Source organism: Tiliqua scincoides, chromosome 3, assembly GCF_035046505.1.
Source record: "Tiliqua scincoides isolate rTilSci1 chromosome 3, rTilSci1.hap2, whole genome shotgun sequence".
NCBI lineage: Eukaryota > Metazoa > Chordata > Lepidosauria > Squamata > Scincidae > Tiliqua > Tiliqua scincoides.
In genome coordinates, this window is record NC_089823.1 from 89,746,253 (window position 1) to 89,764,815 (window position 18,563).

Genomic DNA, 18,563 nt, shown 5'->3' on the forward strand with positions numbered 1-18,563 from the left:
GCCTCAACTTACTAGTGCTGAAGCACCTGTGGTGACTGCTGTTGGAGACCATCATTACTAACAAGGCTGCACTCTATGGTACATTGCATTTTACAACAGCCAAAATGCTCACTGTGTTGTCAAAATGCATCATCCAGTGACACAGCAGTCCCATAGGATTGGGCTGCTACACACAAGATATCATGAATTGATCGTATCCAGACTAGACTACTGAATGCGCCATTTATGATGCTATCTTTGCAAACAGCTTGAAAGCTTCCACTGGTCCAGAATGCTACCAACAAAGTACTGATGAGGGCACGTAGGCAGAAGCACATACAATGGGCCCTCCTTATCTGTGGGTTAGGCACCCGCAAATTTTACAAAACACAGGTACCAAGCCTGTGAATGGAGGGCCTCAAAGACCTCTTGGTCATGACTAGAAGTGCCTTCTCATGTCCAGGAGGTGTTATGAGGCATGGAGAGGTCATGCATAGCCTCCACGTAAGCTCTCAGGCTCACTATGGGCCTCCTTGGATATATGCCACCTATTTGGTGGTACATGTCCAGGGACGAAAAAGGGGCGGGAAGGTTTTCAAAAGAGAAGATCCAGCATGTTTCATTGCTGCCGAATCCACCTCCTCCCTATTTCAGTTCTTCCCCCTCCCTGCCCACTATCTCCCCCCCCCCATACTAGCATACCTGCTCCAGAGGAGGTCACCAGCTGCAGTGGTGGCTCCAAAGTGACAGCTGACAGCATGCTGTGCACTCTGCTGTATGGCTTGTTACAACAGCAGAACTCTATTCTGCTGTTCTAACTAGCCCAATAGATCGGTCTGTAAGGAAGCTGATTAGAAACATTGCAAATAATTTCTAATGTGTCCCAATTCAGAGCTGTCTTTGTCTTCTGATGCACATCTCGGTGTGCAAGTAGAAATTGACCCTTTTCAATTAAATGAATGAGAAAATTGGTGTGGGGGAAGGAATTATTTGTACACATAGTAGCCTCCTGGCTAGCAAGAAATAGCCAAAACGGGACAAATATGTTGTGACATTAGTTTGTACATTCAACTTTTAACTGTTAGCAAAGTCTTAAGATCCATCTATGTATTCATTCATTCATTCATTCATTCCACCTTTATTGGCATAAAGCATCTATGTAAATTACTGAAATCTTCTAACAACTGAATAGTCCTTCCCTCCAAAGCAGTATTTAAAGCTGAAATATAACAATGTAAGTGCAAGTACATGAATAAAATATACTCTGTGTGTGAGTATACACACACCCACACCCACACAAAACAAGATGGTGGAGAAAAGAGAATAAATAAATGCAAGTTTAACATTGATCAAAAAGGTGGTTTGCCCAGTACACTGGTATGAGTTTTAGTACAGTTTTGGGGCTAAATATTTTACACAGAGTTCATAATGCAAGTACGTTCAAACAGTAATAAAAAACTAAATTTAAAAAATCATGATTAACACATGTAAAGCTGCAGCTAAAATGCAGATGGTGAAAACAAATATCTGTTGGCATAGAACAAGCAGTAAAAACCTTCAAGAGATTAAAGTGCAGGGTCAAATAAAACAGAATATGTCACACATATACCAGGTTATTTTCATCAGAATAAGGGAACCTCATTTCCTGTTTCCACTACAAGGCCTAAGATCCTAAACATACTTACATGATAAAACTTACTAATTTCAGTGGAATTTAGAAGCAAAACCATTTGTTTGAGATTTTAGGTTTGCAAAGAAAAAGAAAATATTTGAATATCATATATTGGATTAAAGGACTCTACAGAAAATTAAGCATTCATAAATCAGTGTTTAGAAATGTACACTGTTTACAAACACTATTTCAAAAAAGTTGTTTATCATGTATTAGTGAACATGAGAGGAAGGTACTGCTCTGTCTTAAACATAATTCACACATTTATTTTTGCGCTAGTAGAATCTGCAAGTGGGTACTTCATGCCAGTCTCTTCAACATGGTAACTAAGGGCGCAATCCTAACCTGTTATGTCAGTGCTTCCCAGCACTGGCATAGCGGTGCCAATGGGACATGTGCAGTATCCTGCAGTTGAGTGTCACTCACAGAGGCTTCCTCAATGTAAGGGAATGTTTGTTCCCTTCCCTCAGAGCTGCATTGCCCTTATATCAGTGCTGGAAAGCACTGACATAAGGGGTTAGGATTGCGCCCTAACTTGATTTTGTAACAAGGGAATGTATGTGAGAAAAGCCCCATGTGAAGACAATGTGACAAAACCACTACATGTAGACTTTATCACGTCAAAAGCAAATATGTGAATTGGACTTTAATCAGAATTTGGATGAATTCTGCACTTAACAGTGATTTTGGTATGAAGAAACCCAATTGCGATTGTCAGCGATTCCCAAACTTTTTCGACTGGTGGGTACTGAACCATTGACTGTAGCTCCCCATTAGGGCTACAATCCCATACATTGTAAAGGGCAGTAGGTTTTTCGCAAGGATTCTGTTGCGCCCCCAGCTGGTTACCATGGCTTCCCACAGAGACATGGCTCATGGTTTGGGAACAACTGGCTATTGTTCATCAAAAATTCAAGAAAATCTATTTTCCTTATACACTGTTCTGATAAAACAAAGGTGGAAATTGCACAAAACTAAAGAAAGATAACTGAAATAGTAAGAATTGATAGAGAAATTCCTGGGTTGGTCTGATGTCCAACAGTGAATTTTTGAAATAGACTTGGTAGGAATTCATAAAAAGTCATAGGCTTATGTGGACTACATAATGCTCTGAAAGTATGCGTGAAAATTGGAAATATTCACCTATTCCCCCCTACTTTTCACCTGGTTTTGGTTCTCTCTGCTAGAGGCTGCAAAGTCATGCAGATGCAGTAGCCATTACCATTGTGGTAGTAGTGGTGTTGACAGTCTCCTTCTCTAACTGGTAAACAAAGAACTTGGCTCTGAACTAACTCATTGGACTATGAAGCCCATTTAATTCCCTAGAGTGGGAAATTCACTGACATAGCTGAGCTTACCCCAGTATCCAGTCTGATACGTAAAGCAGTGTTAATGTCCACTGTTTATTTAAAAACGGGTAACATACACCATCTTGTGCAATTGCCTACGTCAGACACCAGAAGCATCCAGTGCTTCACAAGGGCTCACCTGTTCATCTTGCTGTAAGCATGGGTGCCAAGACTAAGATCCTGGAACAGTGCAGTCAGGGTAGGAATCACATCCAGTTAGTCACAGCAGGGGTTTTGCTGCTTGCATTTTAACAATTTTTGCCATACAAAAAGGTTTAACAACTTTTGCTATATACCACTGTTCTTTTGCTAGTTTTAGTCTTATTTTTGTCCTGTGCACTGTTCTCTGCACTGTGTTAAATTTTCACACTGTTGAATTTTCATCCTTTTAATAAACGTCTTTTGTTTTTACCATTACCTGTCTGGTCTCAGGACAACCTGCTCTCTTTTGACTGCATACATTCTACTACTCCATGATTTTAAGGAGACTTCCTGGATTCTGGAGCTGTCTGTTAATCCAGTAGGGAGGCTTTGCCAAGGCAGCCTTCTTCTGTCTGGGCTTTCTAGATTTGGGTGGGAGCAGCAGACAACCTCTTTCCAGTCCAATCCCAATTTACTCAGTAAAAAGAATGAACAGGGAGCAGGAAAATGGGTGTTATCACTAACCTGTGCATTTGTTTTACCTTCAATCTCTCCTTACAGTACATGCTCTTTATATTTAACTACTTCTATTTTCTTGGATTAGACTTATTTGAAAGAGGACAGGAAAAGGAGAAATTCACAGCCTGATCCTATGCAAAGTGAGGTGTGCCTAAGCCCACAGATGTCAATGGACTCATCTGCATCTGACTCTACACAGGATCAAGCTGTCAGTCCAGCTACTACCTTAATAGAAAGGGCTTGCATGCATAGAGCATATGTCCCCTGCAGGTAAGCACAGTGCAATATCCTGCTGTGCATTAAAAAAGAAGATCTGTTTTCCATTTATGTTGGCTTGCAACTGCATGTCCCTGTGTGCAGTAAGCTAACCAATGCCCACACAAGGGGGTTCAAACTGACAGCAATTGGATGCACATGAGAATGCAGATATGTACATGACTCAACCTATGCAATCTCTTCTGATATATTACTGCGCAGATGTAATGCATCTCTCTGACCTGCAATTCAGATAAGAATGCACATGTCACTGCTATCTGGTTCTAGTGCCCAAACCTATCACCTATTACCATATATTTCAAGTCATAAGCAACATCTTGTTGTGGGCAGTTCTCTCTTGTTCAGGCCTTACAAGCATTTAAACAACTGGAAAAAACAAATATTTCTCAAGTCAACCAAAATGATCCTGGTCGATCCAATCCACTTTCTGAACAAAGTAGAACTAGGCCGTCTGTCAGTTCCTGGCCTCATATATCACAACCCCCCTATATGATAGTGTTCTACATAAAGTAAAACATTTTAAAGCTCCTGGCTTTAAATTTACTGTACTACCTACCTTATCTTAAAAACAGCTTTAGCTTCTCCTGTAATAATGCCTCTTGTACGTACACTAAACTGCCTTACATCCAATTAAATTTACTATTTACAGCTCTGAGGTTTTAAAAAGTATGAAAGTCTTAATCTCAAATCAAATCAGTATAAAAAAAGATATGTGAAACAGCTGCCTAAGCCATTCATAAAATCCTTGACAGTCCAGGCATTACACCTCTCTTGTTAGGCATATAGGTAAGAAATCAGTGGTACAGTATATTTAGGCATCTTGCATTCACTGATGTTACATGAGCAGACAGTCACCACATTATTTTCATGTTATAAGAGGTCAGTGAATTATCGTTTTTCCTATGGAATCCAATTTAATAAAATTACATGCTCAGTATTACCTACTGGAACATACAAAAAATTGTTTCCAACAATGTTGTCAAAGTCCGTGTCCTAAAGTTGAGCTTATCCACAGAACAACTAATTACAGAACACCGTAATCTTATGATTCAACTTTGCCGTAAGTTCCTTCAGGAGGTCTGTAATACTTGGGGAAAGCCTTCAGCTGCAGGCAATTAAATGCATACTTGCGACATCCAACATTCTTCATTGTATTTTCTCTTCGACAACCCTCACTGAGGAAAAAAGAAAGACAAGCACAAAAAAATGACAGCAGCAAAATCAAAAACAAAAAGAAAATAAACCAAATACTGTAATAATGAGGGACTGAACTGGTTATTTCATAGCATTAGACTAAATTAATGCGTGCCTCAATGCTATTGCAAATATTAAAAGCAGGGGATCACTACTAATCAAGTCAGTTATGATGCACATGAAGTAGAATCATGTTATGTCTGGTTGCTAGTCTTGCAATACTGAAAAGCAGCAGTGTCTCTAGTGGTAATGCACTTTTATCTGTGCAACATTCCCATTTATTCCATTGTACGTATGCTGTGAAGTTGTAGCTCATTTCGCTGCATACAGAGCACTAAAGCATTAATTGAAACCATACCAATCATGTTAATAAGGTAAACAAAAAGGCTATTCCCTAAATAAATGCTTTTCAATAACAATCAGTTCCTGCATATCAGATCAGTAAGAAGTTTACTGAAGGTTAAAATAATAATTGAATAACTTGTCATGCATTAAATAGTATGTTTGAAAATTAACCTACTAGTGCTAATACAGAATCTCAGTCCATGAAACTTTGGCAGTATTTATGTAGTTGCTTGAAAAACAACACTCATTTCCTGTACAACTAATAACCATAGAAAGCTGTCAACGGTTTCAGCTGGAATTTTCCCCCCTCATATTTGCCCACTGAACTTGCTGTTGGATCTCCCAACCCCATTCTCCCTCTAACCCCCCATGCAAATATCTATTCCTCCCACTTCCTGGCTTGATTTACTGTTAAGTATGCACAAGTAGTAACCATGTTCCCTCTTAACCAAGGTTTGCAAATCAGTTTCAAACCCTGGTTACAATGGAAATTCATGCACATGTACATGCAACGTATGGTAAACCACAGATCAAGCTGGAAACGGGAGTGGAATTTGCATCAGAAATTACAAAGTTGTTGATAAAGGAGTTAAATGAGCTTGCTAGTCAATTTCTCTACCATGGCAAAGAGATTGGCAACAATAACATTAATACTAGGCTGTTGTGGCACTGTCACCAAGGACTGTGGAAGACAGTGCTACAGAAGGGACTGTCTGAACATTTATACTATGGTTCTGAATTCTACTGGAAAGGCCATTAGAGTTATATATAGAGATATCAAAAATTTTCAAGGAAAGCTATGTAAGGAAGCACATCAGTTTGGTACACATAAATGAACTTAGACCATCATAAGACATTTTTTCATGTTCTTTCTTTGGATCCTTTGAGCACAGAAAATAATAAGGAAAATAAAAATGGTTTTATGTTAGAGTACAACTGGAAGACAGAGCATACAGACATATGATTGAAATATAATGTATTTGTATTTTTCAAAGACTGTTAACAACATTTAACATGCTTCCTGCTAAACTATAGCAGATTTATTGGGTGGGCTGAAATTTAGATCTATAATTATTTCTTCAAATATCAAGGCAAGATCTATCCCCCAAAAAGTTACCTTTAGCTAAGTTGTGTTTATATTACTAGATAGCTAAGATTAATGGATTTCAGTAATTCAGCTGTTATCCCATTATATGGTTTAATTTAATGGGCATGATTTCATTTTCATTCTCTTAAACCTCTGCTTTGGAACGCTGAAGTATCTATTGCATTCATAATGACTACAGTTTATACTATTCAGCTTCTATCCCTTTTAAACCATAACAGCATTCTAGAGAAGAAAACTAAAACTGCAAGAAAATGCAGATTATATTTTTATTTAGCAGCATTACAGGAGAATTGTGTTTTTCTTTTTCTGATTTGGTGCACTCACCTTATTCTATGTATACTAATACAGAATCTAATTCTATGTGAGCCTCACTTGAGCCAATCCACACCCCTTTATCTAGGGTTCCATTGTGCACTCAATGCTCTGCGTTCATAGGGGCTACCTTCCTACCTTCAAGATCACAAAAGAAGTGGAAAGTTTTGCAAATAAGTCCAAAAACTTGTTTGCTCACCTGCCTATAAATATGTGTAAGTTATATGGGACACAGTGACAGCCTGAACAAAACAAAAGTTCCCTATTCAGTTAATAAAAGTTACTCTGTCTGGTTGTCAGGAGAAGATTATTTACTGCTGGTAAGTGGTTACGTGAAATCTGGGATTAGTTCCTGTACATGCAGAACTGTGTGAATGCACTGGAAGTGATGGTCTGAGGAACCAAATGTGATATAGAGAGTTATGTATACTTTTTATTACATTGAGAGGCAAGTCTCAGTGCATGCATTGCATTTCTCCAATACAGAGGTGAAGATTTTTTTTTTCTCAGAGACAAAAAGGGAAATGAACCTGGATAGCATGCATTATATAGAATTAAATTTGACTAAAAATCAGTGGATACAATGTGATATACTCAGATTTAGGCTAAAATTCTTCCAGTAAATTGAAATAAATTTGACATGGTATCTATCATTGAATAGTGAATGCAGTTGCCACTAATAACACAGGAGGGGCATGCACTGCTCTGGTAATGTCTATTGAGAGGAAATGGTCACATGGATCTTGTGACTGACACAGCCACTTCTTCCCAGATGTAATGGGTCAACTCAATCGTCCCTGGGGAGAGATGATGTTAGCATAGAACGTAATCATATCAGCTACCCAATTCACATCACTGCTTCCTACAAATGCTACAGAACCAGTATAGTGGAATGGCTTTCATACAACTCAACATACAAATCAGATCACAGATGGTAGTAATAAAGGCTCCATCTTCCTCTTATACTAGTAGTTAACCCATTTCTGCCCGGCCCACAGGCCTTGCATATATGCAATGTTAGGCAGAAATGGCTTAAAGCCCTTTTGGGTTAATTATATTTAGGCTAAATTAAACTAAACTAAGTTGAAGCCAGAAGTCAAAATTAATGTGATTCAACACTTCTAGCATAAGAATTATATAACACAACAAAACATGAAATTTAGGCTTCTTCTTTAAGCTGGGTTTTTAAAGTATCTAGTTATTTTACCCAATGCATCACAACATTGTAAATAATTTTGCTATTATAAGAGTTTTTTGAATGCAGATATTGACAAACTAGAACAAATTAAACATAATAAAGGTAGATATTAAGATAATTCTCTGTCATCCATTTGGATTTGGGGGTCATTTTCTGGGAACAGCCATCACAGTATGTTAGCTTCTTCCAAATATTGAAGAGTATTTAATCTCTTCTGTTTTAAAGTTAACAGCAAGCTGAAAAACTGATTAGTGTGATTTTATGGCAAAATATCAGCATTAACTAATGTACGATGGTATCATACATACTAAAAAAATATTTTTCCAATGACGATTTAAATGGAATTACAGATAATTAATAAGCTACTCTTTCTACATACTCTTCCATTTGATACAATAAAAAAGTAGATATATAAATATAATGAAAGTATATTGCATGCAGTATACTGCTATTCAAGTTGCTTGGATTTTTTTTTAAGTTGGTACAATAGGTTGCAAAAGATTTTAACAATGAGAAAGGAACAAGTGCATGGTTCTAAGGACTGGGCACTATCATAATTTAGATATTTGGAAATCCAAGTAGAAAAGTGCTCAGTACATATGTGTAAATAAACTTTTTACAAATCCCCACTGTTTTTTTTCTTCTCATATCATGTAAATTTGAAAGGCAAGATTGACACAAGAATATACCAAAAATGTACAAATTCTTTTTTCAACACAGTTCCTTTCTTTGGAATACATGAAAACATGTGAAACAAAACTGTATGGGTGTGTGTATAGAAAGATAGAGGGTGAGAGAGGAACAGAGAAAGAGAAACAGACTTGATGACTGAAAAATATTTGGAAAGAGAAATTAATCATCACAGGTCGGCTAAAGTGCCGAGGTAACAGGCCGCTGTCAGACTGTTACAAGCACTGAAAGCGTAACAACAGTTTTATGCGTTCAATACAATTCCTTTTCATAAAATAATTGGATGTGTATTTACAAGTTTAGTACATAGAAACACAAAGTTGTAAGGCATAATAATAATTCTTGGCAGACAATGCTATGAGACATTCTTTTGACAAATAGGTACCAGGTGGCCATAAATATTCTGGCACTTCATTGGATTTTTGCTTTGATTTGTTTTAAACTCATCTTCATTTGCAACGTAACCTAGCCACCAGGTATGCAATGCTCAAAAACAGCCACACAATCAGTAAATTGGGGCTCAGAGCTAGCAAAGGAATAGAGTAGAGAAGACTGGGGTCTAGCCTGAAATCCCGGATGGGCACCAGACCACACAAGTTCTTCTGGGTGACTACCTCCCGTGTTCCAATACTGTGAAAAGGAAGAAGTTTGGGGAGAAAGGAAAATAAGAGGAAGAAAGCAACACAGACATGCAATGGATGTACCAAAAGATAACCCAAAAAGTGCAAATAAAAAGAAAAATGGAAATCAAGAAGAGGAAAACAAAAAGTTGAAGAAGCCAGAACAGAAAATAGAATGTGTTAAGTAAAAGAAAATAGGGAGATGTGCCAATTAAAAAAAAATTGTAATAAAGGCACAATTACAGAATAAAGGAGAGAGAAAGAGAATAAAAAGAGAAAATAAGAAATAATACTGTAGTCTACTGAAAAAAGTACATGTAGGTTGAACAAGAATGGTTTTCCATGTTCATTTTCTCGTATGGCCAAGCAATATACCATGCTGCTCTGCCATGCTTCCACATGCTGCAAAGAAATGGAGCTCTGAAACGCAAACTGAACATGAATAACCATTACAGCATTTGACCCTTTCAAAATTCTTCAATGTGAGTTGTTACCAATTAATTCAATAACCTAGCACTAATGCAGAGGAGCATTAAAAATGTAATTCAAAAAGAAAAATGGCTTTTCAGAGGGCATTTTTAAAAAATAACTGTAATGGATTTCGGTAAACTGGGCTGCAATCCTACAAACAGTTATCTGGGAGTAAGTCCCATCAGAATGGGACTTCGTTCTCAGTAAACATGCATAGGATTGCGCTGACGGCCTATTTCTTGCCCCAAAATACCACCTGCTCAGAACAGATGGTCTGCTTACATTCATCAAATCTACCCTATCCACTGTTTTAAGGACAAAAATGATTTTTAACCTTTGGGTTTAGAGACCAAACAACAGAGCAGTTTCAATTTTCACCCCCTGCTGCATCTGCACCCGAAATTATCCAGGCCTAGGCTACAGACAGACATCACCAAATAGAGAATGTAAGAATTGGGTTGAAGTGTCTGCAAATATACATACTTTCATGCAAAACTAACTACAGATATGCATCACTTAAGTATAGGATTATGTATTCTGAACTCCATCATTAAGCAATTTTGTCGTTATGCAATCTTACGTTGTGTGGTGTTGATGTTGTCCGTAGGAGGTCCCAAGAGCCTCCTCTGGATAGTGCCAGGCCTCCACAGGCCTCAGAATGGCCTGCAGAAGTGTCCGGAAGCTATTTCTGGTTTTCGGAAGCAAACTGGAAGTAGTCTCTGAAAAGCAGAAGTAGCTTCTGGAGGCTTCTGTGGGCCATTCTGAGGCCTGGCGTGACCTAGAGGAGGCCCTCTGGGGTCTCCTAAGGACACCACCAACAGCAAAGTAAAGAGTTTGAAGTGCTTTACAGTAAACCGATGACGGATCATCGTATATGTGGTCCATTCTCGGTCAGAATGTCACTAAGCGACACACACCTGTATTTTCAGCATTGGCCGATTTGAAAGTAATATTCATTTTAAGTGACACAAATAAGTTTTAACTGAAACTTGTTCAAATCATCAACTAGCAACTATACTGCCATAGCAGGGGAATGTTTCTGGATCCAGTGTTGCTCCTGGGTGAATGGCAGTGGCCAGGAGTGCTTTCAACAGTTTTGGTTGTTACACTAACGGCATCCCTCCTTTAGAGAAACCAGACCTGGTCATTCATGTTCCAGTTATGTCTAGTTATTGTAACATGCTTAAGTATATCTTCAGATGGTTCAGAATGCAACAGTTAGCCTATTATCTAGCAGAGAGCTCATACCCCTCCACCCAATGTCGTTTCAGAGTAATCCTCCGCTAAACAGAATCAATGGGATTTAAAAGTGATAAACTTTGGCTGCAATGCATGAATTTTCCAACACCACTTTAATATTATTGGAAAATGAATGAGAATATAATTGAATATATGTATCTTTCTGTCATATTTAGGTGTACCTTTTTCTGAGTTAGGCAACCAATGGCACAATCCTAACCAGGTCTACTAAGTCCTATTTTGTTCAGTGGGGCTTAATCTCAGGAAAGTGTGGTTAGGATTGCAGCCTAAAGGCCCAATCCTATCCAGTTTTCTAGTGCTGGCTTAACCGTGCCAAAGGGGCATGAATGCCTCCTATGGTGGGGAGGCAGTCACAGAGTCCTCCTCAAGGTAAGGAAAATTTGTTCCCTTACCTCAGGGCTGCATTGCAGCTGTACTGGTGCTGGAAAGTTGGATAGGATTGGGCCCTAACTTAATATCTTTTTTTACATGAGCTAACACTGGACATGATTCCAGTATATAGAGTTCTTTGGTTTACAAACAAGATTCCATGGACGATTCAGAAAGCATAATTTAAGGATGCAAGAAAGTGTTGCTGGTAATAAGCAATTAATTGTTTTCTACAGACCACTGAAGATTCAGAAAGGATCAAATAGCAAAAACATACAGAAAGGATAAGAGAATTGAGCACTTTTGAGAATTTGGTGAAAAGACACACAGTACAGTACATTCAGCAAGAGTGAATGCTGAAAACAGGACTCCACAGTAGTGTTGATCTACATTGATAAAGACTGAAACAGGATTTCTTATCCTTTCTTTTTTGGTATGTGAAATTAGAGCTTTCCAGCAGTGCTTGAAACAATGTATCGAACAATAAACAGATTCCTTAAAAAAATTAATTTTGCAAATCATCTGCTGCTTTCGAAAAGGGGAGTTAAACTAATATGACAACAGTACACCGACAGGTTGTGATGGATTTTGATTGCTGCATCATGAAACATTCATAATGACAATTTGCTGAAGGAGCAAACTGTATCGCTCTTTTGAGAAGCATAGCAAACCAATGCAACCTGCAGATGTTTATCCTTCAGAGAGCAGAAAATTATATAGCTAATCTCTAAAATAAATGGAAAAACAGCAGCCAATGCTATGTCACCATTGCAAAGTTTTCAAATTTGTAGGTCAGAAAAGACAGTTCACTCTGCAATTCTCAGATTTCAACAAAGTGAAAACTAAAACTTACCAAATACTTCCTTCTTTGGAAGAGTTCTTTTAATACAAATCTGGCAACTCTACATATCAACAAAACAACTGAGTGACATCTAAAGTATGTCAGGCAGCTGTAGCCTATGTAGTTTATCCTTCTTGATAATTATACACAAATAATTGCTTCCATCAAAGATGGAGAGAACCAAGCCATCTGCAGTTTGCATGGCTCCAGGATTAGGAACAAGTGGTCAGCGAGCAGATTAGTTCTTACCTCCTCATGCAATCCAGGGCCTGTGTGAAAACCTGAGGAGCCATTCCATGTTCATGTTGCAAAATCAGACATTGCTCCAGAGTTACCGACATGGCTGTCCTATCCTTGGCACTTTTACAGCTTGTAAACCGAACACCATTTAGTCTGCGGCAGATCTAAAACAGAATGTTATCAATTAGTATAATACACTAAGCCCTCAAGATATATACCAGTTGCACTCCAGAGGTTTGTCCAGAAGTTAGAACAATACATAAACAAAAACAGCCAGCTCTTGTTGGCCCCGCAATTTCATGCTTGCACAAAAGCACCATTGTGGATAGACTGCGCCTGTGCAAAAGTGCTGATGCGGACACTGATAACCCAGCGTATTGACAGAAAGTATATGACCACTCTGAAACCACTAGGGAAATTACTCCAACAGACACTAGAGATGGAATGATGGTAAAGTTTAGGATTGACAAAAATTAAATCAAGATCAGCCTTGAAGATATAAGGCCACATTAATGCCATTTACAAGAGCTGTGGAGTTGGAAGTAGATCCTTTAGGTCTAGTCAGGTTTTCTAGAAACTTAACAAGTGAAAGAGAAATGAATGGCAATTTCCCAGTATGTCCAGTTGCAAACCTATCCACACTTACCTGGTAGTAAGCTCCATTTACTATAATGGGATTTGTTTCTGAGTAGATATGCATCAGATTGGGCTCTGTTGCAAGTCAATTTTTGTCCTGTTCGTTCATCCCTCTTCCCTTACACCTGCTTTTCTGGACAAGCCATTCTCCTACCTCAATTGGCAAGGCAAAGGGCCTGCCAGAGCAGCAGCAATAGTGTCAACAGCTTATAGGGCCCATCATGCACCTGTCACAGAGGTAGCCACAGCCAAACTTCCTGCTCCTGCCCAGAGCTGCATTTCTAGTCAAGTTACCAACACAGTCAAAGCAGGCATTTTCTCTGAGTGAGAGAATATGTGGGCTCTGCAAAATGGCCAAGGCAGTTTCAGCATTCTAGAATTCTCTCCAGGCAAAAGACAGAGAGGACACCTGCAGTTGCCATGACACCAACAGCCATTCCCTGCACAGGAAATGCAGCAGCACAGCTGTATGGCAGCAGCTGTGCAGACCACTGCAGTTTCTCAATTTGCTGCTTGTTCAGGAGAGATTTCCATGTGCCTGAGGTGATCAGGCTAAGCCAGGGGTGCCCAAACCCCGGCCCAGGGGCCACTTGCAGCCCTCGAGGACTCCCAATCTGGCCCGCAGGAAGCCCTCAGTCTCCAATGAGACTGGCCCTCCAGAGACTCGCTGGAGCCCGTGCTGGCCCAGCACAACTGCTCTCAGCGTGAGGGCGACTGTTCAACCTCTCACGTAAGCTGTGAGACGAGGGCTTCCTCCACTGCTTGTTGTTTCATGTATGTGATGCAGCAGTGACAATGAAGGAAAGGCTGGCCTTGCTTTTTGCAAGGCCTTTTATAGGCCTTGAGCTATTGCAAGACCTTCATTCATCTAAATTCCATCTCGAACATATTCATTTATGTAAATTTATTCAAATTTGAAATGTAAATTAATTCTGCCCTTGACACAGTGTCAGAGAGAGGATGTGGCCCACCTGCCAAAAAGTTTGGACACCTCTGGGCTAAGCAATAACTGCAGTGTATCTATGAAACTGTTGGTAAAATGAGGGAACCATCATAAATACCTCAGCAGCTTGCCAAAGAATATCAACATTCTTATTTTTCCTTGCATGTACATTCTGTCCCAGGAACCGTAATAGTTCAGGCAGGCACGTTTGACTACGGGATCGAGGTAGACCTTAAAAAAAAAACACAGGAGAAAAAGAAAATGAGTCCGCCCTCCCCTTTCTCTGTGGTCAGTGTTTGCACATGTCAGACACAAAAACAAAGGCTAAGCAGTAAGAGACTTCAAGCTGAACACTAAGTTCAATCATTTTCTCCATAATACCACTGAAATTTTGCAGAAGTAACTCTGAACAAGATTAGTAACTGCTCGTGGACCACACTAACATGCAACATATAAAATTGTGATGTTTCCCAAATTTGTATTATACAGAATCTGAATCCCTAGAATATTAAAGTGTTGTTTGTTTTTAATATGTATCATTCCAAGCATATTAAATAATTAGAGGTTCTTTTTTTCTGGGCAGAATATTCAGATCGTTTCTGGAACTACACTTTAGTTCCTATAACTTACCATAAACTAAGTATGTATAATAAAACATATTCCTCCCGTTTATCCCTGCCTCCATTCCCTTCCCTTCCTCTGTTGTCTCCCCTATGAAACATTTTAGACTGTAAACTCCACAAGGCAGCTGCCCTTTTATTTCACAGAGCACTGCATGCACTGATGGCCCTATATAAATAATATTCCATCTTGTACTTTAACAATTCCATAATATATAGATACTCAGTCATGTTCTACACTCAGGCTCAGTCACACATAATGCCACCGGATCTGTTCCTAAGAAAGGAGAAACTGGGGCAGTTAAAAGGATAAAAAGTGCTAAATGCTCATGCCTATGGTTTACCTCCATACAAGAAGCCACCCCTTTCCCTCAGATAGGCTCTGATACTAGAAGTAAGCCTAGCTGGATGAAAGGTGTCTGAGGAAACAAGCTTGGGGAAGGGTTCTGTACCACTCATCCATCCACCCCTTTTGTTCTTAAAATTGGGCCACCACCCCACATTGTCCACAATGGTTCCAAATAGACTCGGTTTACACCCAAAGATCTCAGGAAACAGAGAGTGGGTGTCAATGGGCAATTTTCACAATGGAGAGAAGTGAAAAGCGGTGTGCCCCAAGGATCTGTCCTGGGACCGGTGCTTTTCAACCTCTTCATAAATGACCTGGAGGCAGGGTTGAGCAGTGAGGTGGCAAAGTTTGCAGACGACACCAAACTTTTCCGAGTGGTGAAGATCAGATGTGATTGTGAGAAGCTCCAGAAGGATCTCTCCAGACTGGCAGAATGGTCAGCAAAATGGCAGATGCGCTTCAATGTCAGTAAGTGTAAGGTCATGCACATTGGGGCAAAAAATCAAAACTTCACATATAGGCTGATGGGTTCTGAGCTGTCTGTGACAGATCAGGAGAGAGATCTTGGGGTGGTGGTGGACAGGTCGATGAAAGTGTTGACTCAATGTGTGGCAGTAGTGAAGAAGGCCAGTTCTATGCTTGGGATCATTAGAAAAGGTATTGAGAACAAAATGGCTAATATTATAATGTACAAATCGATGGTAAGGCCCCACCTGGAGTACTGTGTCCAGTTCTGGTCACCGCATCTCAAAAAAGACATAGTGGAAATGGAAAAGGTGCAAAAGAGAGCGACTAAGATGATTACGGGGCTGGGGCACCTTCCTTATGAGGAAAGGCTATGGCGTTTGGGCCTCTTCAGCCTAGAAAAGAGACGCCTCGGGGGGACATGATTGAGACATACAAAATTATGCAGGGGATGGACAGAGCAGCTAGTGAGATGCTCTTTACACTCTCACATAACACCAGAACCAGGGGACATCCACTAAAATTGAGTGTTGGGAGAGTTAGAACAGACAAAAAAAAATATTTCTTTACTCAGCGTGTGGTTGGTCTGTGGAACTCCTTGCCACATGATGTGGTGATGGCATCTGGCCTGGACGCCTTTAAAAGTGGATTGGACAAGTTTCTGGAGGAAAAATCCATTATGGGTTACAAGCCATGATGTGCACGTACAACCTCCTGATTTTAGAAATGGGCTATGTCAGAATGCCAGATGCAAGGGAGGGTGCCAGAATGAGGTCTCTTGTTATCTGGTGTGCTCCTTGGGGCATTTGTTGGGCCGCTGTGAGATACAGTAAGCTGGACTAGATGGGCCTAGGGCCTGATCCAGTGGGGCTGTTCTTATGTTCTTATGATGCTGTCATGAATAGCTTGAGTGCTAGAATGCTGTAGTTCCCAGTGGCATAGCTGACCAGTGAGGTTGATCTTCCACCCCCTGACTTGGAAGTAATTGCAGTGACATGATGACATCACTGCAATTACTCAGAACACTTGGAGTGAGGCTGCCCACTTCAGAAGAAGTGGCCACCCTCATTCCAGAGTGGCATGAGAATGGCTGCACAGTCACACAGCACAGTCACACGCTGCTTGGAGTGAGATCAGCCACTTCTTCCAAAGTGGAAGAAGGGGGCAGCCTTGCTCTGAGCAACTCAGCTCTGAGCAAGTGGGGGCACTCGGCTCATAGTACCTTGGTGATGCTATACAACTGGTAATGCCAGCAGGCCATGAACAGAGAGGAAGAATCAACCCTCAAACTTTGTTAACTTAAGCTGAAATCCTAATGACACTGCCTTGTGTATGGTCATACAAACAAGATTTAAAAGGGTATCAAGTCTTTTAATCAAGGGTATCAAGGGTATCTTTTAATTTCAACAGCAGAAAACATCTGCTGAAATAAGAAAAAAAAATTCCCCAGTTTACTTGAGAGGCACTGGCTGCTGACCTTTTCATTATGCGCACAAATTCATTTCACACAAACAAACTATTGTCTAGCTTCAGCAAACTGGATGTGAATTTTGTTATTCATACTTACAGTCTTCAGGCAAAACTTCTTTGAACTGCTCAAAGTAAGAATTCAACCTTACTAAGCTTTCCATATTAACCACTTCTTGCAATGAGGTGTCCCCAAACCTTTGAAAATCAAATGGGGCACATTAGTACTCATTTTCCTACATATACTCTTTAAACAAATCTAGGAGAATATCTTCAAGGTACAATATTTCCCATTTCAGATGTTAAACTTTGATTACAAGCATCTCTTTAGTGCAAAATTTGCAGGATACAAATACAGGTGTGCTCCACTTAACAAAGGGGATATGATTATGTTATGCGATTAGGTTGTTAAGTAAACATTCAGCCCAATCTAGTGCCTTTGTTGTGTAAACAGACCCTTCCTGCCAGACACTCTCGGGCTACACAGGCTACTGGAGATAGATTGCCTCTTCTTTGCATTAAGAGCATCTTTGTTGTGTCAAAAGACACTCTGCTGCAGGCTATGGGAGACCTGACTACTTCATTAAGAGCCCCTTTGTTGTGCTTTGACTACCATCATATATATCTTTAACTGGAAGGCTGTTAAGTGGCACATGCCTGCAATAAAAATAAAAATCCTTCTAAAAAGCTCACTTGTGGCCAACTTAGGGCCCAATCCTATCCAACTTTCCAGCACCGGTACAGCCGCAATGCAGCCCCAGGGTAAGGGAACCAATGTTCCCATACCTTGAGGAGGCCTCTGGGACTGCCTCCCCACCACAGGATGCAGCACAGGCCCCACTGGCACAGCTGCACCAGCACTGGAAAATTGGATAGGATTGGGCCCTTGGATGACATGTTAATTAAGTGATTGGGGCCTGAGTGTTTGTGTTGTGGAGAGAAGAGAAGTAGCAGCAGCTGCCACTACTGCAACACAGGGGATTTCCCCTTCATGATGCTACAGAGAAAAGGAGAATCTCTTTCAGTTAAGACTGAAAGTTCCAGTCATGGAACGTCCATGGCACATCTAGTTCATGTCCCTTGCATAATAGATCAGCTGTGAAGAGGAACAGCAACTTGAGAAAAAAGATAAATGTACAGCCAATGCTTATTGGACAAAACAAGAACATTTCTATATATTTCGAAGAGGAAGTGCCACCCAACCAGTCCCCAAACCATCATCTGGATGTAATTAACTACATCTTCTTGTAAATGGTTTCCATGTATTCCCTTGCAGGAGGACAGGTGATTCATCTAACTTCAGTAGTGCATGAAGATATTTAAAATAAAATACATATACTTCTCTGCTAAGGTCTGTTGTTCATTGATCCCCACGTTGAAGAGAACAGGCTGAACTCTCAGTAGCATGCCACTTTGAATCTCTCGGGGCAGTGCATCAAACAAGGTGCTCGGCAATGGAATTCTCACATTAAACCCATCACTAATTTAATGCAGAAGAA

General features: G+C 40.0%; 1 protein-coding gene across 5 annotated transcripts in view; it reads right to left on the bottom strand.

The window, feature by feature from the left end:
* Window positions 1-672: 672 nt before the first annotated feature.
* INPP4A (inositol polyphosphate-4-phosphatase type I A) overlaps window positions 673-18,563 on the bottom strand; it is a 131,626-nt gene continuing 113,735 nt past the window's right edge. For all 5 annotated transcript variants that reach the window (XM_066619326.1, XM_066619324.1, XM_066619325.1 and 2 more), the window contains 5 exons: window positions 18,404-18,544; window positions 17,165-17,262; window positions 14,282-14,394; window positions 12,594-12,748; window positions 673-5,111 (listed from right to left, as the gene is read on the bottom strand). In XM_066619326.1, the coding sequence (XP_066475423.1) occupies window positions 4,979-5,111; window positions 12,594-12,748; window positions 14,282-14,394; window positions 17,165-17,262; window positions 18,404-18,544 (640 nt within the window). In that variant the 3' untranslated portion in view covers window positions 673-4,978. The remainder of the gene's footprint in view (window positions 5,112-12,593; window positions 12,749-14,281; window positions 14,395-17,164; window positions 17,263-18,403; window positions 18,545-18,563) is intronic.